Source organism: Bos grunniens, chromosome 21, assembly GCF_055505025.1.
Source record: "Bos grunniens cultivar Pamir isolate PY7600 chromosome 21, Bosgru_T2T1.0, whole genome shotgun sequence".
NCBI lineage: Eukaryota > Metazoa > Chordata > Mammalia > Artiodactyla > Bovidae > Bos > Bos grunniens.
The window spans coordinates 8906113-8931459 of record NC_141185.1 but is presented as its reverse complement, the minus strand read 5'-3'; the positions used below and the strand labels follow the sequence as shown (position 1 = coordinate 8931459).

Genomic DNA, 25347 nt, shown 5'->3' with positions numbered 1-25347 from the left:
TGCTTAGAAAATACACGATGGGGTTCCTGCCTCTTTTCCAGTAGAATCAAGGTTACTGTGGTAGGAAATTACAGCATGTGTTACTCTTATCACAACCTTTATCACACAAACTCATTTAAAATAATAAATCACTTTGATGTATGGTAACATTTAGACCATTCTTTAAATTCATCTGCCCTTCACTTAGGTCACTGACTCATTTCCTAACCCACCTCCCATCTTTTCATCTCATCTCTTTTCCGTTATGTCTGATCTTTTCCTACTTTTTCTCAAAACATTTCTATAATCACTCGTCCATTTACATGGTTTTTGAGGGGCTTGCCTCGTAGCTCTCTGTTTTTACTGTAGTAGTGGACTCCTTGCTCAACAGGTGCAGACCCCAGATATGTGTGCGTGTGTAACATGCATAGTGGCAGGTGCCCTTGCCCCCAGGAGGGTCCAGGGTGGGAGGGCAGGTAACGAGGGCGTGGGCAGTGGCTGGCCAGGAACACATGAATGTAAGTGCTCACTGGCTCTCCAGGAAGGGGTCTGTTACAGTGAAAGCACTGCTATTGGTAACCACCATGTCACTCTGAAAAGTCTTGTGGGAGGAAGTATGGTCCTGTGGAAGGAAGTTCTGAGAAGAACCACGAGCTCTGAGTCCTCTTGGCCTCACCCCCACCAGATTGAAATACTGAACGGGTTCTCCCAGCTTTTCTTCTGTCCCAGCCTCAGTTTTTTCTGCCTAGATAGTGAAATTTAACTAAGATCCTCTGGTTTTATAAATATTGTGGTGTAGCACATAGGTTTCTTTAGGGTCATAGAAGATACATTCTGTCTTTTTCCTTTTAGTTACCACTAGTAACAAATACTCTATTTCTGGCTACTATTAAGGAATATAATAGTAATTTGTAAGTGTCGACATTTGCCTGATGATTTCAGTGGCCTTAATCAAAGAAGTTCAGTAAGATTAACCGTGTGTTGCAGTGTCATGTTTGTGTGTACAGTTCTTTGTTTGACGCATGTGCAGTACCAAACATTTAAACTTTTTAAGCGGTGCATTCTAAGTTTCTATAATAAATACTTTTTTGAAATATGGTTTCCTATGAGGAAGGGAGGGAACAGAAGAGAGGGAACAGTAATTTTTTAAAAATTGTTTATATTTGATTGCACTGTGCCTTCATTGCGGTGCATGGACCTTTTCCAGTTGCAGCGAGCAGGGCTATCTGTAGTTGTCATGCACTGGCTTCTCATGGTCATGGCTGCTCGTTGCAGAGCACAGGCTGTAGGCACGCGGGCTTTAGTGGTTGCAGCGGACGGACTCAGCAGTTGTGGCCTGTGGGCCCTAGAGCACGGACTCAGCAGTTGTGGCCTGTGGGCCCTAGAGCACGGACTCGGCAGTTGTGGCCTGTGGGCCCTAGAGCACGGACTCGGCAGTTGTGGCCTGTGGGCCCTAGAGCACGGACTCGGCAGTTGTGGCCTGTGGGCCCTAGAGCACGGACTCGGCAGTTGTGGCCTGTGGGCCCTAGAGCACGGACTCGGCAGTTGTGGCCTGTGGGCCCTAGAGCACGGACTCGGCAGTTGTGGCCTGTGGGCCCTAGAGCACGGACTCGGCAGTTGTGGCCTGTGGGCCCTAGAGCACGGACTCGGCAGTTGTGGCCTGTGGGCCCTAGAGCACGGACTCGGCAGTTGTGGCCTGTGGGCCCTAGAGCACGGACTCGGCAGTTGTGGCCTGTGGGCCCTAGAGCACGGACTCGGCAGTTGTGGCCTGTGGGCCCTAGAGCACGGACTCGGCAGTTGTGGCCTGTGGGCCCTAGAGCACGGACTCGGCAGTTGTGGCCTGTGGGCCCTAGAGCACGGACTCGGCAGTTGTGGCCTGTGGGCCCTAGAGCACGGACTCGGCAGTTGTGGCCTGTGGGCCCTAGAGCACGGACTCGGCAGTTGTGGCCTGTGGGCCCTAGAGCACGGACTCGGCAGTTGTGGCCTGTGGGCCCTAGAGCACGGACTCGGCAGTTGTGGCCTGTGGGCCCTAGAGCACGGACTCGGCAGTTGTGGCCTGTGGGCCCTAGAGCACGGACTCGGCAGTTGTGGCACAGGGGCTTAGTTGCTCTGCAGCATGTGGGATCTTCCCCAACCAGGGATCAAACCTGTGTCCCCTGCATTGGCAGGTGGATTCTTAGCCACTGTACCACCAGGGAAGTCCCATATAATAAACATTTATGACTTTTGTAATAAGGGGGGAAAAACCCAACAGCAGTCCTTGAGCATGTGTCTCCTTTGCTGTAACCATGAATTTAATTGGCTTCTCTTAGATGCTGCTGAAAGCATTTAGAGGTTATCTTTGGATGTTTGAGTTGGGGTGCAAAGAATTGGTCCTTGGTTTTTGTCTCTGAAGACTTTTCTTCTCTTTTCCCTTAAAACAGCTTTAAGTCTATAACTGGCCTCCATTCAGTTAGACTTTTAGTAAGTTATCAGTTCAATGCATCTAGCTGATTTGTCTTCCTGTTTTTAAATTAGAGGTGAGAAGTTGTAGCCTAGCATATCTAGGCACTTCAGAAATATAATGTGTAATGTATGCACTCATGCCCTTTGAAGTAAACCTAATTTTTAAAAGATATTTTAGCCATGCTGAATTAAAAGAAAGCCTTATCCTAAGCTTATGAATTACTCTTGTATGTCCTGTAATATTTTGGTTTTGTTTATAAATGTAAAGAAAGAGACTTGTGAGACCTGATATGGAATATGTCAGAGTCAGAGCTCAGCACACTTTGTGAAGTTGTTTTCTGTTCACAGATAACCAAAATAATGTACTGTCTGAAGCCCAGGATGCCGTCAGGTAACAAAGTGAAGCATTTGGTGATACCAGGAGAAAGAAGCTGGCAGCACATGGTTAGGAAGTTTACTCATTGCCTTGTAAAATGATATTCTTTAACAGGAAGGTGGTTGTTGTTGTTCGTTGGTCTTAGTCTGTAGACCTTTGGTCCTTTGCATCCTTACTGTAGGCATTGTCAGAAGAGTCGGGCGAGAGACGCCCGCCTGGAGCATGGGCTCCGGAGATCCAGTGCTTTCCTCGGTGCGGCCTGCTCAAACACAGGTGCTTCTTTTGTTGGTTGAATACTGTCTGATTTTCATTCCTCTGTAATTTACCTGCATGGGGATAAAGAAAGCTCCTACTTATTAAATAAGCCTGAAAACAAGATGAATGCATTGGGTTCTTGGGTAGAACGTATTGGATAGCTCCCTTTATAATGAGCAGTTAAAAATCTGCTGTCCTAAAACTGGAAAATGCATTCTCTCCCGTATGGAAAGCAACGTAGTACTGAAGTATTCCTCCTTAATTTTGGTCCGAACGAACAAAAGTGTCTGTGTTTATTCCTGCCTAATGCATCACAAATCTGCTGACATGCTAACCTTGGAGTCTTGGCTGGCGTTAATCAGGCCTGTGCACCGGCAGGAGAGAGGCACCTAATGCGCTCCATCAGTGCAGTTTGCATATGGAAGTTCTCACAGGGGAGCTGCCCTGTGCCAGCTGAGGGTTACCTGCCCACTGCAGTTATTGTATGTAATTATCGAACCAATCTGTTCAGCCCAGCAGGGTTTAGATGGTAATCATGAAGCAACACTTTGGAAAAGAAAGATGTGAGGCACTATCCCCTTCTCTCATCACTTACATGAAGTTACAGCCACTCTTCAGCTATTTTTGAGAAGCAATACCTCCATATACAAATCTGCTAAATGAATGCCTTTGAAAGTTTCATAAGGTTTAGTCAGGATATTATTTTTATATTTGCAGTGCATTTTCTTCAGGACCATGGTGTGTATGTCTGAGTTCTCATCTTTCCATAGCCACCCTCAGCGTGTTTTGGAACAGTGGGATTAATTGTGGTATATAGATAACACCAGTTCTGACCACTTGGTGGTTTTAAGATGATGTCATTTGAATAGAGTTGTGCTTTCCCTGTAGTTGTCTATGGAACAGAACCCATGCTTGCCATTAGGAAAAAGAACCGTGTCCTGTCAGCAGGCATTCTTATACTCTTTCATAGCTGTACACAGTACGGTCTGAAGCTGGGAAAATTATTTTTTCAACAAAGTTTAACTTAAAACTAATTGTTAGGAAAATATAAACAAGGACCTTCTGATGTACTGTAATCTCTGAGATTTGGGAGGTATCAGATGATTTCCTAAATGCTACAAACTTACTTTAGGAAGCCGAGAGAAGCTCTGAGTTCTGATGTGGATTTCAACGCATTTAAATTTGAGACTACATGGGATAAAGCTGTATGAAAAATACACAGTTTTCGGTTCATTACTAATGTCCTTCTATAGGTATACCCACATAGAGAGATGTTACGAATTTTAGGGAGGAGATATATATATATATATATATATATATATATACACACACACACACAAACACACATATATATATATGTAGAAGGAGATTGGAGAAGGAAATGACAACCCACCCCAGTATTCTTGCCTGGAAAATCCCATGGGCAGAGGAGCCTGTGGGCTACAGTTCCTGAAGTCACAAAAGAGTCAGACACAACTTCGCGACTAAATAATAACAAATGTATATAATTATGACTGATTCGTGTTGATGTACAACAGAGACCACAACATTGTAATTTTCCTCCATTAAAAAAAAATAACCGAATCACTTTCTGTATACTTGAAACTAACACAATATTGTAACTTAACTGTATTTCAATAAAAAATAAAATTAAGAAAGTAACAAGAAAAAAAGAATTTTAAAATGTTTTACACAGTATTGAACTAGTTAGAAACTATAGTTGTGATAGAAAGTAAGAAAAATAAGTTATATGAACATTTGGAAAGAATTGGTTGTGATAGAATGTAGGCATTAGCTCCTAAGTATTAATAACACTTGACTAGAAAAGTACATAGAAAACAGGAAAGGCCTGAGAGAGTATTAGAAAATCCATTCTGTTTCTGAGATTTTAGGAGCACTGTATACTTTTAAGACTCTTCCTTTACAGTAAGGTTTATGGCCTTCTTAAACTTAAAAAAAAAAAACAAACAAACCCATTTATTGGAAGTTTGCCATTGCTGATTAATGAATGCAATTTTCCAACCAACTTAGGGTATAACCATTGACGCAATGCATGGGCCAGGTATATATTTTCCTATTAAATGGATTTACTACCACCCCTCCCACGTTGTGTAAATGGCAAAAGTAAGTATCACTGGCTTGAGCAAGCCGTGGTGTTAAATTTGTAAAACACTTTGCTTTCAAAAAGGGTTTCTGTATAGTCAGTCCGGGTGCTAAAACATGACTTTCAATGATAAATTATATGAAGCATAAAAAGGTGGATATAGCAAATGTACCCACTGCTAGGCTAACTATATAGGTAGAGTTTCTCTTAACCGGATTTTCTCTCATCCCTGACCCCTTCCTTAGGTGACTCCCAACCTTGAAGCTGTGTGTATTCTGTATGTTTTGACACACTCAATCCTGTATAGATAGATTCGTGCTAATATCTGGTAAGCTTGTATATTTACTCAACCATCGTGCCACATTTCTTTTTCTTTCTTTTAATTTTTATATGTAAGAAGAGAAAGAAAGAAGCTGAGGAAAGCGTAGAATCTAGTGTTGAAGACATGGAATGCTCGGATAAACAGACAGAAGAGGCCACACAAACCCGTAAGTTGAATGGTCTATTGGTTCTTATATAATAAACACAAATTTCATTTCTTCCCAGTGAATTAAGGGTTAACTGTTTGGGTCGTAACATTCTCATTGTGTAATTAAAAAAGTAAGAGAATGTCTTAGACACCATCCATCACGTTGTTCTTGTTCACGCATTGTGTTACATACTCTCATCATGTTTCCAGGAATCTGAAGTTGGGACCAGGAGTTGGTCTCTTTTTGCAGATATGGAACCCAAGACACAGAGCATTTACATGACAGAATGTTGTGAAAGGGTTAGATGTGCAGACCAGAATACACACTTCTCTGGCTGCTCTCTGGCCAACTTCCCACACTTAGCCACAGAACTCTGGGCTTGAAGGAGCATGTCAGGTCAGGTGGTTAGTACATGGCCTACCACAGGGTCTGCCTACTCTTCTGTCAACAAGTTGGGCTGCAAGAAATTAAAGCCTCGAATCATCACTTTCCCAAGCTCTTGAAACAGGAAGCAAAGTATAAAGTCATTTCTTCAGTGACTCCTACACTGGTTCTGAGAACACTTCAAGCGTGGCTTCCAGAAGTGACCTTAGCAAGGCAGCACCTGCAAAGGGCAAGACGAGGTTGGACTTTGGTCTGGTTAGTGAATGGCCAGCCTGTGGTGTGTAGGCACACCTGTGGGGCTTAGAAAATGGGCGGAGTGTTCCAGGGTTCATGAGAGATGGCTTACTTGCCTCGGTGAGGAGAGATTCAGAGCTGGCTACAGTACCATTATTCACCCCCCAACCCCCCCCGCCCCCCACCCAAATCTCTCTCCTCTCTGTCTGCCTTTTATTTATTAGTTTGTTGGCCCTGAAATGTTTCTGATTTCTGAAAGAAAAGGCTAATTTGGGGGAAAAATTTCATCACACTGTCAGTGCCCTGTAGACCAGGCCCGTGCTGTATTTTTCCTTCCCTTTGACAAGCAGCACTGGTGCATGTTTTTGGAAAGCAAAAATTGACTTTTGAGAGAGAATCACCTTCACCCTGATTTTACGATCATTTCCTTCATTGTATATTATGGATAGTTCGTCCTTAGGTTTATCTGAATTTACCCAAGAGAATCCTTGGGACATCTGAAGAGGGAGTGTATAACATCACTCTGGAAGCTAAAGGCTTTGAAACAGTGCCTCTCACTTTTCTGCTGCCACCTTCCATTCCCTCCTGTTTTTGTTTCCCCTGCACCTCCTCCCCTGTCTTGTTCATTTTGTCATTAGAAAGTGAGGAGTCCCGGGGAGCAATACATGGAAGTATGTCTCAGCCAGAGGCTAGTGGCAACAGCTATGATGGTGACTGGGAGCCAAATTAAGGAGTATTTATAATGGTCGAACAATATTTTTACCTAAAGAAACCCCTTACATTTAAAACATGCAATTTTAGTTTAGGAGAGGGCCTACGTTGTTATAGTAAGGTTGATACCCATGTAGACCGAAGCCAGTTCCCAGCTGTGCCTGGGGAAGCCTCCTGCCTCCCTTCATGCCTGAGGGTCGTTTGTTCCCTGAACTTTGCTTAATGAGCATCTGAGATATTTGTTTTGGTGCTGATTTTCAGTTTGACTATAATTATGAAAAGTGTTTTTTATGCCTAAAATTTTAATTTAAGATCCTTATACTGATGGTTTTTTACTGTAAGAAAATATATTAGTACCTTTGTTTTATTTATTAATGACAAAAGAAGAGAATAGACTCCATCACTAATTTAACAATCCAGATTTTTTTGATGTTAAAAAAATGAAGATAATAGATTCTCTTTTATTCATATAAACTCTGAATTGCTTTAATTAAATGCTGTTATTTTCCCATTGTAATTCTTTTTCTCCATTAAAATATAAGGCTGGTTAAGGTATTTTGCTATCTAAATATTCATAAATGACAGAAATTTTACCTGAGATAGTAAAATGTTACTGCTTCTTGCAAAGAAAAAAACCATCCAGGGGTTCATGAAAATGTATGTATTTGTATTCATCAATTTAAAGTAACTTGAAGGAGAAGGCACATTATTACATTTGAATTTTTTAAAGAAATGCATAATACGATTCAGTGAATTCTGTGTTTCTAGAGCTTTAAGATTTTGTGTCAGAAACATGTTTCAAGAATGGTTACCTCTAACAGCTGCTTTAGAAATGTCAGTTTCTTCATTAACAATTTTATTTTCAAACACAATTTATGGTTTACAATATGGTAAGAGATTTTTCTCACTGTGTGATCTTTCAGAATGCTGTGCCTAGCAAAATGGGAGCAACTTCCCTTTAATATCTATTTAGACCATTTAAAAAATGTGTATAATTTTCTTGATACACCTAAACTCATTTTGACTAGCTGGGGGTCTATTGTGTAAGAACACTTTCTGAAAGCTTTCAAAATGTGTATTGTGTAGGTTTTCTTGAAGAAAGAGAGGGGGTGACAGGGTGGTTTTCAGGAAGAAGAGAGGCCTCTAATCCTTTTATTTTTATGCAAGGCATAATTTTTACCAATTGAGGAAATTTGGTAATTTGCTGCAAGTAATTTTTTCCCCCCACAAAATGATAAACCTTTAAAAAAAAACCACATGTATTCTGGCATTTCAAAACCGTGCCAATATTTCAGAATTGCACTAAAAATTAGTTAATATAGCCATGATATTTATGGCTAGTGTACTTTGTCCCTGCTGTTCATACAATAGACAGTACTCAACAGCCTACTCTTGGTGATGGTATTTTTGAAGTACCTTGGATTTTGGACTATTCCTGAGGGTTCTTTGAGGAAAGCATGACATGTTTACCCCTTGAAGACCTATGGTCTAGTAAAGGAAGAGATATTTCTAAGGCACCCTGCAAAGAAATTTCCCACTTTTTTTTTTTTCCTTCTGCATCATAGAAGAATATCCCAATCTTGTATATTTTAGTTTTCAAATATTAAATTTTACACATTAGTCTTATGATTGGGCCTTTTACCCATAGTAAAATATTAAGAAAATGAGTATATATTTTAAAGGGATTGGAGGAGAAATAGGTTTTTTCTTGAAACAGTCAGAATTGATTATTAGAAGCCATTTTGAATTGATACCTGTAACAAGGTGTCTACGTTGCATAATACTTAGAATATAATAAATTCTAGGTGGGGATGGCATTTTTAGTTGCAGTGGAAAACTTTAAATCTAGATTGAATGGGGATAAGTAGCAGTGTGGTATTTAATCTAAGAGTAGAATGTCAAATTAGGACATTAATGAGAAAGTAGTTATAACTGTTAACTTTAGTGTCCTTTGTAACGTGGTAACGTGGTAGTAGATTCAGATTTTATTGAAAGGGAGATGTATTCCCTTTGACTTTGATTTTGTGTTATTCTCTTATGCCAGTTTCAGACCATCACAGCGGTCTCAGTTTTCTATGCAAAATTAATTTCAAAGTTATTATAGTAAAAACCTAAAAGTCTGCTATGGGGTATTTTTAAAAGAAGGCCATATCACAAAAATTGAAGAAAAACTCTTAAGCCCACCATAGTATTAGGCTGAGCACTATGAGTGGTGGTGAAAAAAAGGCATTTATATAAGATTAAAGTTTGCATGAATTGAAATGTATGGCACCTGAATAGAAACTAGAACCTGGAGAAATAAAAAAAACAAAACACTGATCTTCCGATTAAGTACCTAAATAAACCTATAATCAGAAAGCCTTTAGAAACTGTGTGTGATTAGACATGTGTGGTAGATATTTTGTCCTAGATTCAAAGGATGTTTTGTTCACTTCAGAAAAGAAGTATTGATCTCTTTGTTGTTCAGTGCGCTCATTGATCACTTGCGGGCTCCTCGCTGCCCTCACCCTGGTTCCGCTGCTCTCTCCTGGCGGAAGGAAGCCCGAGGCCTGGAAGGCACATTCCACTTGCCAGCACAGGCGGCTGTGATTGGGCCGGGCTCGTCCTTCTGCCTCTGCTATGCTCGAGGTGGAGGTGGCCTGGGGTGTGGGGGGACAGAGTCTCCTTGGGGAGGCGGATCCGCGTGCCCCAGATAAAGAAGCGCTGGTTTCTCCCAGCCCAGGAGCTGTCCGAAGACACGTAGGCCAATGTCAGATGTGACGCTTTTCTAGAAGGCAACTTGGTTGGGATCTACTTAATTCCTAGTGGACAAGACTTAGCATTTCGGAATAGCCCACTGCTCTCCTGCCTGAAGAGTAGAGGGAGCAGGCTTTAAAAAGCAACGCTTCTAGGCACAATTCCTGGCTTTTCATAATAGCGTAACTCAGTGCTTTCCCCCAAGGAACACCTACCTCGTTGGCTATGATTTATATTAGAAGTTAATGTTTTAAATTGCACAATAAAAATTTAGGGGAGAAATAGTTCATGACCAGTGTAAATGGGGTATATTTTACCAGTGGATGCATTCTCATATAACCTCCAAGTAGAAGGTAGACTTTGTTAGCATGTCTTTTGACACACTAAAAAAAATGACACAATTTCCTAAGATTTTCAGGGTATTAACAGTTATAAATTGGTGTCTGAATTTCATCTCCACTGACTACTCCACAAAATCGCAGTTAGATTTTGAATATTAGTAACTGTATATGGAAAAGCTTATGTATCTGTTATTTTGCTTTTGTAAAGTAATGATTAATGATTTAAATCTCTTTGTTTTCTCTTCAAGGTTCAAAAACCAGAAAGAGAGTGCAGAAGTAAATATTGTGAACTGGTTTTCTTTTCTTCCTTTCATTTGGCTTTCCTCCTTTCCAGTTGACCTTTTCCTCCTTTTCTGTATTAAGTGTTTTATTTTCATGTGAGTCTTGTGGAAGTGGGGGTAACAATGAAGTACCTATGTGTTTGAAAAGCAGACTTTTTTAAATTAAATAAATACTTTATACAATTTATCAAAGCCTAATTTATAAAATGTACCAACTTTAAGGTTATATACCCTTTAAGCTGTCCCACACAGTGTGTTTGCACTTTTTAATTGTTGTATGTTTTCCAGAGTATAAATGTCTGACAAAAGCCTTACTTTTAAGGAAGTACACAACTTAAAATAAAGGTCCTTTTTTGCGTGATACAAATACACAATTTGTTGTGACCATAAGATTTTAGTTTGTATTGATTTTGTTCAGTTTCACAAGCATTTATTAATCACCTGCTGTATGAAATGAGAGGTACAAAAAGAAGGGAAAGGATTATGGAAGAAAACATAGAATAGTAAGTATATCCGTGAGAAATGAAATATGTATTTGAAAGATTACATGAGAATTAGTTAAGTGTGCAAGCTGTATGATAAAACAGTTATCACAAGGTGGCATGATCAAAGATTTTATAGACTGGCTTCCTTTAAGGAAATACTGTCAAATATATACATGTGACTTATTGTTCATTTACAGGAGATTATTTTTCTTACAAGTTTTTTATTTTTTATAGCATATACTTGTACAGAAAACCAAACACTTCAGAGTGTAAGTGATTAGAAATTTTAAAATGAGGACTTTTTGTAGTTGCATTAGGAATAAAGCTTGGAATTTAAACAATTTCAAGATTTGCTTCATTAGAGAAATTGGAATCAGATTGGATTTTCTAAGGGTGGTATGCCTCACAACTTGTAACCTATACAGTGTTTTTAGATGGTCTTTTATTTAAATATTTAAGCATTTATTTAATATGTATTCAGAATATAAATAGCATTAAACTGGCAATTTCTCTTGCTTAGGACAAGGCTAAAGTAGGTATTAGAGTTTTTTCAAAAAGCAAGTTGATTTGAAGAAAATATTAACTAAATAATAGTACAGGTGGATGTAGACATACCAGAAATTGTCAGGGTTGTACCAGGTTTGAGCCACTCCGAACCAACACACAGACTTTACCCTTTGCTCTCCAGTGTGGGTATTTAGTTGTCACACAAAGCATTTATCACTGTGGTGGTTGGATATTGAAATATGCAAAGCAGATCTGCAACTTTCTTTTGAAGGTTAATCTTTTAAACGCCTCCTGAAGTTCTTGGGCTCTGTGTCTTTACAGAATAGAGAACTAGATTTGGGGCAGAACCTCCTCCAGTTTTCTGTAGATTGCTGGATTTTAGTACTCATCAGTGCTATGGACTCAAGTTTATTTGTAACACCTAAAATCGACTCTCGAGTTCTGTTTCAAACACATTGACGCTTAAAATAGGATAAAATGTGTGTGGCGTGTTTTTGTGTATATGCCTTAGCCTTTTTATTTTTCAAAACACAAAAACATAGCAAAAACCTGTTGGTTAAATATTAAGAAAACAAATATTTCCTCACATATTGTTTTTAACAAGTGCTGGCATTTTCTCGAATGTTACTCTATTGGCAGGGCTGCAGAAATGAAAACCCAGTAGCCGCAGTAGCCAGTTTGATTCCTCAGCTGCATCCCCTCGTTCTGCTGTTCTTCTGTTCCCTACCTCTCTCTGAATTTTCTTACCCCATATATTTTTCTAAAAAGTGGTCAAATAACCTCCTTGTCATTCGGAGTTAGGCTTTTGATCCTTGACTTTTTCAATTCCATACTTGTTGTTTTCAGTCTTGTGTTGCTTTCCAGTCCCTGCATCCAGTGGGTTTGCCTTTCTTCCTTCTCCCTTTACCATGCAGCGTCCACGTGGGACGTTCCTGTCCCCACCGTGACCTGCCTTCCGCTCTGTGTTCTTTGGTCCTTAGTGATGAGCAAGGGTTGCAGCTCTGTTGAGGACCCACACCTGTGCCAGGCACTTGCCTTCAGACAATAGGAGCTACAGGTGCTCTGTATTTTCTAGAAAACAACTGATAAATCTTAGATAACCATCGAAGCCCTGGTGTAAAGTAGCTCCTAGGTGTTCTTCAATAATGATCTTTAAGACAAATCAAACGCTAATAGGCCAGGGCAGCAACTCCCCCCTAGCCCCGCCCCACCCCCTCCCCCGCCCCAGTTACTTCTTTAATTTCTAACTTAAATGTGCATATCAAGAGCTTAAGTTGCATAGCAGTAAATAATTGGTGGAAATATAAACACCTCATTGTATTTGTGTGTGGTATGCTTATTTATCCTTTAAAATTCTATTTTTAGTGCTCTATTTTCTTCTCATCATCATAGTGCGTTAGTAATACATGATCACTGTAGAAAATGTAGAATATACAGAAAACTGTCTAGCCATATTACTACCACACACAGGCAACCCGCTGTTAATATTTTGACATCTTTTCTATGCATTTTTATCTTTAAACATCATACTTTACATGTCTTTATATTCTGCTTTGTAAAGTGAACATTAAATAGTTAATGTTATTACAGATACTTTGTAAATATAGTTTTTGTGCTTCAATAATACTTTTTTCTTATGAATTTGTTATAACCATTTCCCTCATATTGGACGTTGTTTTCAATATTAGGATATTATAAACAATATTCTTGGATAAAATTGGGCAGAAGTCTTTGTCCACATGTACAAGTGTTTCTGTGGTGGTGGTGGTGGTTTAGTTGCTAAGTCGTGTCTGACTCTTGTGACCCCACGGACTGTAGCCCACCAGGCTTCTCTATCCAGGGGATTCTCCTGGCAAGAATACTGGAGTGGGTTGCCATTACCTTCTCCAGGGGATCTTCCCCACCCAGGAACTGAAGTTGGGTCTCCTGCACTGCAGGCAGATTCTTTCCCAGTTGAGCCACCAGGGAAGCCCTGAAGTACTAACACACATTTCAGACTCTGGCTGGTTTGCAAGTATTTCCTTAGATTTTCAAAAGGGAACTTTTGGGTAAAAGACTATGAAAATGGAAGGTTATTGGTGCATGTTATCAACTTGCTTTGCAAAAGGACACCAGTTAACACTGTACCCAATAAATCAGTGCTCAGCTTAACATTTTTGTCATCCTAATACTAATTTTTTATACTTTACTACTAATTTTTACACTTTAAGGTGATTTTTTTTAATTGCTAGTGAACCTGAGCAATTTTTTATTTGTAAACTAATCACTCTATTTACTTTTTGAATGTGTGTGTTTGCACTGTTTGTATAGTAATGATCTTTTGTCGTGTTTGTTGCTGACTCTTCCCTTTTTTTTTTGAAGACTTAATTTTTGTGGCTTTTATCTATTGATCTTTTTCATCGTAATTTCTGCCACTGTTTTAAAATATTTCACATCCTGATATCAAATGTTTACCAGGGCTTTTTTTTTTTTAATGCTTCAGAATTTTTAATCCATATGAAATTTAGTGTGGTATATGTATACCCTGGGAGAAGGAAATGGCAATCCACTCCAGTATTCTTGCCTGGAAAATCCCATGGATGGAGGAGCCTGGTAGGCTACAGTCCATGGGGTCGCAGAGTCGGACACGACTGAGCGACTTCACTTTCATTTTGCTATGTATACCGTGAGATAAGGATCACAATGGATTTTTTTCCAAATAGCTAACCAGTAGTTTCACTACCATTTGTTAAATTCTCTTCCCCACCCGCTTCCCACTCTGGTCTGTTTTGCCTGTTTTATTACATGTTAAGTTCTTATACCAGGATCTGACTGTCAGTTCAATTTCATTGATCTGTCTTGTCTGTTCTTATGCCAGCACCACACTGATTTAATTAGTGCCGTTTTACTTATTAATTCTTATTTACTGCCCAAACCACATTAACAGAAATCAAAATGAGAAAAAAATTCATTTATGATCTCACCACTGCCACAACAATCTAACTCTTATCCTTTGGTTGTATTATTTTTCTGTTTCATGTAATTTTTCCAGTTGTACTAGTTGCACTGTTAAAGTTTTGCATATGTGTCTTCTAAAGTTCCACAGTTTATTCTATATACCCATCACTCATTAAGCTCTACAGATATAAAAAATGCAAGACACACTGAAGAATTAACATTGGAAAGGGGTTCTTTAGGTAAATACAGCCACACTCACTGTATTAGCGATTCTGTGTAATATATTGTTGCCCAGATGGTTTAGGCAACTCATACCACTTGGTTGTTATTTTACAAATAAAATATTGTTTCCACTGTACTAAGGCTGTGTTATTCATATATTGGTGAGCTGTTTCTTATTATAGCAGTAGCATTTTGCAGCTGATGAGTAGTAGTCCTGAATTTCTGTAGTCTTGACTTGTCATGAAATTACCTGTAAAATTTCTCCATTGAGCAAAGTACACATTTATTTGTGAATTGCAAAAGCCTCTTTAGAAAAACCCTCTTGTTGTCTTGGTTAGGTCCACCATTTGTCAGGGGTCTGAGTTATCAGTGGAAATAGATAATCTTTGTGGTTGGAGTACAGAGGCAGGAAGGAATTTTAAAGGCTCGAATCCAGCCTTGGGTGGGGGCGGGGAGGAGGTGGGACAGTAGTCTGAAATCTTTCCATGTTTCTGTAGGTTTTTCTGCTTCTGGTGTCTTACAAGCAAGTGGTCACGATTTAGAGATGTGATTGCAGTTATGTAAATGAGCACGTTATAACACTTGGGCCTCAGTTTGTTTAATAACTAAAAAATTGCTGCATTTTACATTTTTTCTAACCTTAACACAAAAATCATAATACAGAAGTTCATGGCGCACCTTCTCGGTATTCTCAGATGTGAGAGATGTCTCAAGCTTTCCTCATACGGGTTGGATATGTACTTAAAATTCATAGTGAAGCAACTGAAGGGTCTGCTAACCCTGAACACTGTGACGTTCTAGGGCTGTATATCTCGGAAGATTACAACTGGAAGTACATATTGTTCTGTTGGATTGCCTGGCCGAGAGAGAAGTGGTTTATTTCCTGAACTTTTCAAGGGAGAGACCTGTGCCTTTAAGATCCTTAAGAAGACATTCATGTTCTAGGCACTTTAGATTCCGCACCACACTGCCCTTGGAAAAAAAAAAAGAGCTTTTTTTTTTTTTTTTTTTTAAATCTTCATGTTTTTTTACCTCTTGTAGAATATTTTGGTGCTGACCCATGAGTCAGGCTACCTGGAGGGGTGCTATGCACGTCCTTACCTGTTTAGCACTTGTTACCAAGTGTGTGATGTGTGGTCCATATGTAAGCACTCCATCACCTTCTACCAGCCACGGAAGTTGTTTTGTTTTTTGTCCCAGTTTCACTGAGAAATAATTGACAAACACTGTGTAGGTTTCATAAGGTGAAAAGCACCTCTCAGGTTTCTCTTCCAGAAATTCTTGGCAGATGTTTAAAAACTTAAGATCAAATACATAACTTACCCTATAATTTATCATTTAAAATAGGATCGTTTAGACATTTCTTAAGATACACACACAGTTACAGTGGGCTCCCCACACACACACACGCACACACACACACACACCGCCCTTTCTTAAAGCTCCTAACCATGCTTTTGAAAAAGAAGTCTATTCCAGGTGCTACAAGGCCCCAAATAAGTCTTTGATATGTCATGCAAAGTGTTCAGCAAGCAAAGGTGGCTGAAATTACATCAAAATGGTTTCCAAGGCCCCGTCTATTCGTGTGGAGGTCAGAGGAACTGCAGCCTGCAGAATCACAATTCAGGGTCAAGAATCCAGAACCCCTGCTGTTCCCAATGAACTGTGTGATGCTCACAGAAGATGTTCGGAAGAGAGGGTTGCGCTAAGGGAACAGTCCCGATAATACCTGGTTGGTCTTTTAGCAGCAAAATCGGGGGTGGGGGGGAGTTGGAGGGGAGTTGGAGGTGGAGTGGAATATGAAACTTTTTAAAATGGTGGTTGTGGTGTTTGGTTTTGTTTTTTTTCCTGGTGTTATTGTTGATGTCCCTATTTGAATGTAAAGTCCCTAACAAAAGAAGCAGACTGCCTTTAGACTGCATTTACTGCTCTTGATGACTCCAGTTGTGTGTAAATATTAGAAAACAGCGGGGTCCTGCATTCCAAGAATCACTTGAGCAGTGTCACGAAGACAAGTGTCCTGACTGGTATTGTAGTCATACTCCCCGGCTCTCCTGCTGTTTCTAATCTGTGCGCACAGCCGTGAAAAAACTGGACTGACATTTACAGACGCAGCAGGGAGACACTTGACTAGGGAATGTTAAAGACTCCGGCACCTCCGATTCAAAGTGGCCACCACACACGATAAATCTTCACAGGAGAGCTAGTCTGCACTTCCCCGATGCCATAATGAGGGTTCTGTAATGAAGCAAAGAAGTGGAACATTCACCACCACCACCACTGTCCCCGCCCCCGCCCCAGCCCCACGCGCCCCCCACCCCCCACGCCCCAAGCTCAACTTTTAGCTGTCAGATATTTATTGTTGTCTCTTTCAGACCTAAATATCTAACAGGAGAATCTCATTCCGTGTCATGAAGGCTCTTTTCCTTTTGAACTGCTTTCTGGAGTCTTCTCTGCTTTCATTCTCACTCCTCACAGGGTTTTACCGGGAGATTCCTCAGGAAAGACCACCTCCCCATCAACCGAATAAAAATAAAATTTCCCGGAACCTGTTGTAACTGGTATGGAGAAGAGGGTCAGTTACTTTCTGCCTCGGGTTGGATAGACTGCCTTTTCTGTTGTGTCCCAGCAAGCTGCCAGGTTGGTGTGCCATAATCCCAGTAATGCAATTAGGTTGGCTGCACAGTCTCTGGTTGACTTCAGTTAAGAGTTGCTTTCCCTATGGGAATAAGACCAGACAGACTGTCATTTGCTATTACTAATTCTGCTTAGCATTATCACTGGAGCTTTTTTTTTTTTTTTTTTGTAATTAGCTATCTTAGTTGGCTCTTAAATTTTAATAGCCAATTGAAGCTACGTTTTAGCCAAGTTCCATATCTAAATTGCATTCAGTCCATTAACAAAGTTGGTTAAAAGGCTATTAAAACAAAAGCCAATATATGGTGGTTCGCACTTGTATCTCTGCGTCAGGAGCAATGCCAGCCTCCTCCCTAGCTCGCTCGCTCTCAAGGAACTTTCTGTCCCTCAAAGTTACACGTAAGCTGGACTCCCACTTCCTTCTGAGTGGCAAGAAATCAACATCCAGATTTTTAGTATGTTAACATACTAGAAAATGTCACTGTCGACCCCCTTTTCCTTTCTGTGAGTGTTCTTTTGGGATTTGGTTTTATTTGGTTGGTGGTGGAGAAAGAAAAGGGGCATTTAATATTCCAACTTAAAATTGACAGGTTTTGAAAAGTGAATAATTGAAATGATGCTTTTCTCCATTTCAGCTGATCAAAATTATTAGCAAAACCATCTGAGGCACCTTCTGGTAGAATTGTAGTCTTGCTGGGTTTTAGTTTGTAAAACATTCTGCCAGACATTAAAAAAAAAAAAAAAAAATTGTAGACGAGCCAGCACATAGGCTCAGAGCCCTCATGCTTAATTGATAGTCTCTATTGTTCGTGTTTTTTAATTCAGACCATTTCTAACACTGACACCCCCAACCCTTTGCGAATTGGTTTGCCGCAGTTTTACTTTATCCATGGCGTGCCCCCTCCCTCCATCCTGGGACAGTTCGTCTGTTTTCCATTTTCAAAGATCCTTAATTTCAGAATTTTTTTTTAATTTGTGAAACAGGCTGTCAAAAGAAATTAGACTAGCACGGGCATGTTCAGTTGACATTTCCTCTCTGAGTTGTCGGGACCCTGGGAATGAAGATGTGGGGAAAAACTAGCCGGCAAATAGGTCCTGTCGCCCTGACTCAGACGAGTGCGTCCGAAGCTCATCCCCACCTCTGGCTGCCCCTCTTGCCCATGCCCTGTTTTGAAATGAATAGTTGATCCCCATCAAAAACGTACAGGTTTATTTGTGTTTTTTTTACTCCAAATGGTGGCTTTTTTAATTTCCCCATTCAGAAGATATTAGGAATTGTAGTTTAATCTTAAATTTTAAAGCAGTAAGCATGTTTGAATATTTTCCACTCCCCAGTGTCTGGCTGTTCCTTGGATTAGCGTTCAGTCTCAGAACTGTGAAGCTGTAGCTTTGCTGGTGCTATCCTCCCTACCGCAGGCCACCTGGCAGACAAATTCTAGTGAAACCCAAGCTTTCATTATAGTTACGTTTCAACTGTACGTGTGTTCAGTAGTCCACATTCACACACGATCTTTCATCGGGATTTGCTCCTGTAGCCTTTGGCTAGATGACTGGGTTGCCATCAGTGAGAGAGTGGTCCTCCTTGACAAGGGTGAAGAGCTTCACCTGTCTTAGCAGAGGACCAGAAATGCTGGAGGGCCTCTCTGGTGGTTTCTGTCCTCTGCTAGAATCTGACAGAAGAGGGCAAGGTCATTTTATCCCGTGTTAGATTATGTGCAAATTGTATTGTTGAGTCACTCAGTCATGTACAACTTCAACCCATGGACTGCAGCACACCAGGCTCCCCTGTCCTTCACTGTCTCACAGGGTTTGTGCAAACTGATGTCTGTTGAGTCGGTGATGCCATCCAACCATTTCAGCCTCTGTTGCCCCCTTCTCCTTTTGCCCTTAATCTTTCCCAGCATCAGGGTCTTTTCTAATGAGTCAGCTCTTCACATTAGGTAGCCAAAGAACTGGAGCTTCAGCTTCAACATCAGTCCGTCCAAAATAGGGTTGACTTCCTTTAGGATTGACTGGTTTGATCTTGTTGCTGTCCAAGGGATTCTCAAGAGTCTTCTCCAGTGCCACAATTCAAAAGCATCCATTCTTCAGCACTCAGCGTCCTTTATGGTTCAACTCTTAAGTCTGTCTAATTAATATACTATTAAAAATGTGTATGTAACTAATTGGCCTTTGATAAAAATAGAACTGGCTTTGAAAATCAGGTCAAACTCTTTAGAGGTCAGGGCTTGATGGTTTCTCCTGTGGCAACTGAAGGCAGAAACAGCCCTCCTGTGGTTTTTCAGGGGACCCTCTAGCTGTTGATGGATGGCCTTTGTGGGCTATTTAAGTGGATGTCTGCAATATATGTTAGACTTACCTTACCCATACATCATTTTGAACTAACCTTTAGGAAATACTCATTTTGAATAGGTAGTACGTGTAATGGTACATGATACTAAAATCAGTAGGAATAAAAGTAGTAATTATATAGCACCTTCTGTAACAACTAATATTGTATGTCTACTATACTTTAAAAAAACTGTATAGAGAGGATGATGGAAAAAAGTGATTGGCAGAAATTTTAAAATAGCATACCATATAACATTTGGGAACCTATAGTATATTACATGTATATGCTAAAAATTAGCTGGAGCCTGCCTTCTTGCTCTGTTGAATGCCAGTTAGTCCCTGGGTTCCCACAGAGCTCTGCACCCAGGGCATCTCCTGGTTGTAATACTGAACTCCATGTCACTCGCTGTAGTGTATCTCCTCTTCTGGTTTCTACAGTTCCTCTCTGATCCTTACTCTCACTTTGCACTAGTAATCCTCCTGAAGCTGCTTTAAAAACGTGTGGGAGGTTGTTATTAATTTTTTAAAAATCTTTTCATGTCTGAAAAACTGTATCTTTAATCTGTCTTTATATGTAGTAGATATTTAGCTAGGTATAGAAGCCTAGGTTGAAAAGTCTTTTCGTTCAGATTTTGTAGAATTTTGCACCACTGCCTTCTGGCATTTAATGTTGCCAAAGGGACGTCCAATGCATTGGTTACCTTTTCTCTCTGAAACGCTTAGGATCTTCTCTTTAACTTTGCTGTTATAATAGTTCATGACTCAGCGAGGCATCTTGTCATTTGCTGTATTAGGAAATCAATTATTTGTCAGTTACTGAGAATTTACTTTGTCCCAGGCACTGTTCAGAACACTGGAGATGATGTGTGAATAAAACAGATGAGGTTTTCACTCTCAATAGAGCTTATAATCGGGTAGGGGAAACTAAGAAATACACAGATAGCTATAATAATTTCACATAGTGACAGGACAGTGAAGAACATAGAAAAATGGATTTGGAGGACGTCTGTGGGACAGCGTCAGCGAAGACCCCTCTCCCTTTGATGAGATGATGTCAGAGCGGAGACCTGGGGAGTGAGGAGGAGGAGGAAGCAATCTGGAGAGGAGGGTTCTCTATTGGAGGCAAAAGGAAGAGTGAAGGTCCTGAGCCGAGCGTTTTTGATGGGCAGGGAATAGAGTGGGGGGAGGGGTGGACGAAAGACTGGCAGAAATGAGGTTGGGCAGCTCAGCCGATGCCACACCACGCAGGGCTGTAGGAGTGAGTCTGGGTTTTAGTCTCCTTGAAATGGAAAGTCCTTGGAACATTACACACAGACACGAGAGGAGTGGTAGGCGCTGCTTACCCCTTTAAAAGACCACCTGAGGCACTCTGGGAGAACAGGACGCAGAGGACCCGGAGTAGACGCTGGCAGTGACCCCTGCGGAGGCCGTCTCAGACTTACATGATGTGGCTTGGAATCCACGGCCTTTCTGACCAGAGGAGACTTTGTTTCTCAGTTCTGAGAAGTGTTATTCTAGTCTTTATGTCCTTCTTTCCAATTCCTCTGTTTTATGTCTTAGCAGTTACTTTTTGGACCTCTTTCTTGTTTTTTCTCTAATTTTTTTCATCCCAGTTTTGGGGAGGTTTCCTTCAGTTTATCCTTAAACATTTTTAGAGACAATGTTAAATGTTTAAGGCCACAATGAGTGGGGAAGGAAGACTAGGGTCCGAGTGAGCTGCCTCCTTTCCAGCCCTGCATCTCTCCCCAGCTCCCTGGGAAACCTGGGGTCCTGTGCTGCCCAGGGGAGCCCTCCAGGGGCTGCTTCTGTGCTGCTACATCAGAGGGTGCCCATTGTCTGCCAGGTGCTGTGTAAATGTTGGCAGATGAAAGGGCGAGCAGTGATATGCTGATATGTCAAAGGAAAATATTTCTCTAAGGGATGCTCAAAGCTCAAGAGAAGTGGAGTCAGGACTACACGTCGTGTGAACCAAGCTGTCCAAGCACTGACCTCCTGCACCCTAGGGGACAGCCAGGACATGCTGGTATGTGATGATTGAAACACGGTTGGTGATTTTTGAGTAACCCCGAAAAAAGTGAAAAAATAACAGAATGGGAAAATCTTCAAATGTCATCATCACATCATATTCTGGATTTATTTAAACATGATGCTGATGTAAATCTTTTTCATTTTAAGCCTTCCTCTTTCCTCCCGCCCTCCCTCTCTCCCTTCCCTTTTTCCTTCCTTCCCCCTTCCTCCCTTCCTCTCTTGTGTATTTCCTTTGCCACTAGTTATGAGGAATAAAAAGAGTGAAACTTTATTTCAGCAAAACAAAGGGTCCTGGGAACAGTGCAGAAATATGGGCATCGTATCGTCAGGTGGAGTCGTAGCTGGAGGGCAGAGCTCCCCCAGACAAGGCCTCACTGTCCTGCTGTCACGCTCAGTCCTCCCCACATTTCCTTTGTCTTTTCCGTAAAGACATAAGAACCTGCGTGTCATGCTGGTGTTGAGTAGCTCAGTCGTGTCAGACTTTGTGACCCCATGAACTGCAGCACACCAGGCTTCCCTGTCCTTCACTATCTCTCAGAGTTTGTGCAAACTCATACCAATTAAGTTGGTCATGCCATCCAAGCATCTCATTCTCTGCCACCCCCTTCTCATTTTGCCCTAAGTCTTTCCCAGCATCAGAGTCTTATCCAGTGAGTTGGCGCTTTGCATCAGGTGGTCAAAGTACTAGAGCTTCACCTTCAGTATCAGTCCTAATGAAAATTCAGGGTTGATTTCCTTTAGGATGGATTGGTTTGATCTCCTTGCTGTCATTTTTCTGTAGACATGACACTTTTTTTTTTTTTTTTTGGAGCCCCAAAAAACGTCATGTCTACAGATGAAAAAGTTACTAGCAACAGCAGCTTATACTTTGGATGATATCAGGAGTCAGAAGAGTCTGGACAGTCTTTCTGATTATCAGTTCTTCTCCCTCAGCAGTCCTTGAGCCTCTTGTCTTGGTCTTTGTAGCCTCGGTTCTCAGCACAGCATCTGGCACATCATTGACGGGGGATAACTATTTGCTGAATGAATGAATGACTGGCTGGAAGTTGAGGAAAACTGGGAAATGAAATTAATCTGCCAAGCATTAATGTTCAGGGAAAAAGTTTTGGTTACCCAAGAGTATCAGCCTCCCGGGTGGCGCTAGTGGAAAAGAATCTGCCTGTGATGCAGGAGACCTTGGTTCAGTCCCTGGGTTGGGAAGATCCTCTGGAGAAGGAAATGGCAACCCACTCCAGTATTCTTGCCTGGAGAATCCCATGGACAGAGGAGCCTGGCGGGCTACCTCTGGAGTCACAAAGAGTCGGACACGACTGAGGGACTAACATTTACTTACCAAGAGCGGGATGAAGAAGGCATGGCCCAGCAGCAAATCATAGGAAAGGGAAGGAGACGTAAGCTGCTGACCGTCCCCTGGGCCAGGTCAGTGGAAGGGTGGTGACCAGCCAGAGGCTGCTTGACTGATATGCTCTGCAGCCAACAGACCACATCTTGGTGCCCCATTCGCATGGACCCAGACGAAGGGACGTGCTTCCAAAGAGGGTGGGAAGGATAGAGGATGGTTAAGAAACCATGCTACACCAGGAAACAGTGGAAAAAATGGATAATTTCGTTTGGAGAAGAGGACAGAAGTGGTCTCAGGGAGTGTGGTGGAGAAAGTCAGTGTCGGCAAAGAGCTGAAAATCTGTCTTGTGAACGAACAATATGAGTCCTTGGAGACTCCACGACCCAGCCTGCCCGGGGAAGAAGAACTGGGAATACTTGGCCAGCAACTTGAGTGGAGTTCATTCCTAAGCAGGAAGGGGTTGAAATAACAAGTTACTTGAATCAGATCATGATGTAGCAGTATTAAGTAATGAGAGCTGAGTTTCCTTGTAGCTTATGGAAGACAATCTTGTTTTATAATTACCAATAGACTGCGAGGACAGCCTCAGTCGTTAACTCCCTTGAGTGCAAGTCTTGGTGGCCAAAGGTGAGCCATGATAGCACTGATCATGTAGTCAATGGAAGTGCAGAAGCTTTTAGACTCCTGCCCCCGCCCCCACCCCACCTCTTTATTTTATTTGGTCCAGGAATGCAGGTGAGAATCCAAGCATTTTCTCTGGCTGAGGGCAAGCCCTGTGCTACACACAGTTTCAGATATCTCTCCCTGTCTCTCTGTGTCTTTCTAGCTCTGGCTCTCAGTCTCCTCTACCCTCTACTCTCTCCTCTCCCCACCCTCCACCAACTTTTCAGATAGAATGTGGTACTCTCCCCTGTTTGGAAATCAAGCACCAAACCAGAAATAAACCAACTTAGAAAAGGCAGAGGTTCTTAACTCAAAGCTCCCCTCTGTTTCCAGAAGAACATGGACATGATGGACAAAGCGGCAGGACTTGTCACGGGGCAGTAGCTGAGATCACTTAGAAGACGTTCCAGGTGGCTAAGAAAGTGTTTGTCACTGAGTTGAGTCCGACTCTGTGACCCCCGTGGACTGCAGCCGGCCAGGCTTCTCTGTCCATGGGGATTCTTCAGACAAGAATACTGGAGTGGGTTGCCATGCCCTCCTCCAGGGGATCTTCCTAACCCAGGGATCGAACCCAGGTCTCCTGCGTTGCAGTTGGATTCTTTACCAGCTGAGCTACCAGGGAAGCCCCCAAATATAGGATACCTAGTTATTTTTGAATTTCAGATGAACATGTAACTTTTTCGTATAAATGTCTCCCCAGTATTGCCTGGGACATACTTTTTCTAAAAACAACGATTCATTATTTATTTGAAGTTACACCCATGTAACTGGGTGTCCTGTGTTTCTACTTGCTAAACCCCGCCTGAACTGTACCTGCTGCTAATTTTCAAATGATGTGAGACAGAGCTTGGGAAAGCACCCTGCCAAACAGCCATGCGGAAGCAGTGTCTCAGACTGTCTTCCCGAACACATCATTTGGGGATCAGTGAGGTGCACGATGGAATGCTAAAGACAAATGGCTTTCATCTGCTTCCAAGAAAGGCCTGATACCGATCTTGGGTTACTAGGAATCCTCTTGATTAGGCTCCACAAGGAGAGACCTACAGCTGTGTGCCCACTCCGGGGTAACAGTTAACCCTCAACTGTAGCTGGATGCAGATAGGCGAGGGTAAATCTAATCCGCTCTCTGCGACAAGAGCGTGATGCCGAAAGCCAAGGCAGACCTTTCCACCTACCAGCCGGTAGTCTGACAGTGGAAGCAAAGCGGAGCGGTCCTAAAGAGGTGGTTGGTTGATTTGAACTCTGTGGCCACTGAATACTTCTCCTAGAATTCTCTGTCTTCTGTTTACGGTGGCAACAAAAAAATGGGAGTGAAAGTCTTGTGTTTGGATTGGCTGGTTACCTGTTTCTTTCTTTGCTGTGGTCTACTCTGTCTAATCACTTGGCATGTTTTTGAGCCACTGGGTTCTGGGGGAGTAAAGAATCCCGTTCTCAGGGACCACTGTCTGAGAGCCTTTCACTCATACAGAGAGATGCACTGGGCTGGGACTGGTCTCCATTCCTTATAAGAACCTGAGGGACACATCCCCATTTACTAGATGGGGACCCTGGGGCTTAGGTCCCAGGCTGCACATGGATGAGGTGTCCTCTCCACCACCTTGCAGATGCCCTGGGCATCCCACATTCCATGTAACACAACCCAGAAAGCATTTGAGAAACAGAAGGCTCACTGTGATCAGGTGAAGTGGCCAAAGTCCCCGTGTCAAGGTGGGGCTAGTGTGTACCTACCTGAGTCACCTGGTGTCTTTAACCGGATCTCCAGGAAAGGGACCCTGAGCAGGGACAGGGTCTTGAGGCAGGAAGCTCGCTGAGTGTCGAGACCGACAGTGGGGCATGCATGTAGGTATTGCTTTAACAACCACTTCCTGGCGGGGAGGAG

At 41.8% G+C, this 25347-nt stretch overlaps 1 protein-coding gene across 33 annotated transcripts in view; it reads left to right on the top strand.

The window, feature by feature from the left end:
- VRK1 (VRK serine/threonine kinase 1) overlaps positions 1 to 10503 on the top strand; it is an 81032-nt gene extending 70529 nt beyond the window's left edge. For 19 of the 33 annotated variants that reach the window (XM_086362997.1, XM_086363014.1, XM_086363007.1 and 16 more), the window contains 2 exons: positions 5557 to 5647; positions 10284 to 10503. In XM_086362997.1, coding sequence (XP_086219123.1) covers positions 5557 to 5647; positions 10284 to 10315 — 123 coding nt within the window. In that variant the 3' untranslated portion in view covers positions 10316 to 10503. The remainder of the gene's footprint in view (positions 1 to 5556; positions 5648 to 10283) is intronic. The other 14 variants (XM_086362998.1, XM_086363024.1, XM_086363009.1 and 11 more) reach the window with 1 other exon arrangement.
- Positions 10504 to 25347: the final 14844 nt, after the last annotated feature.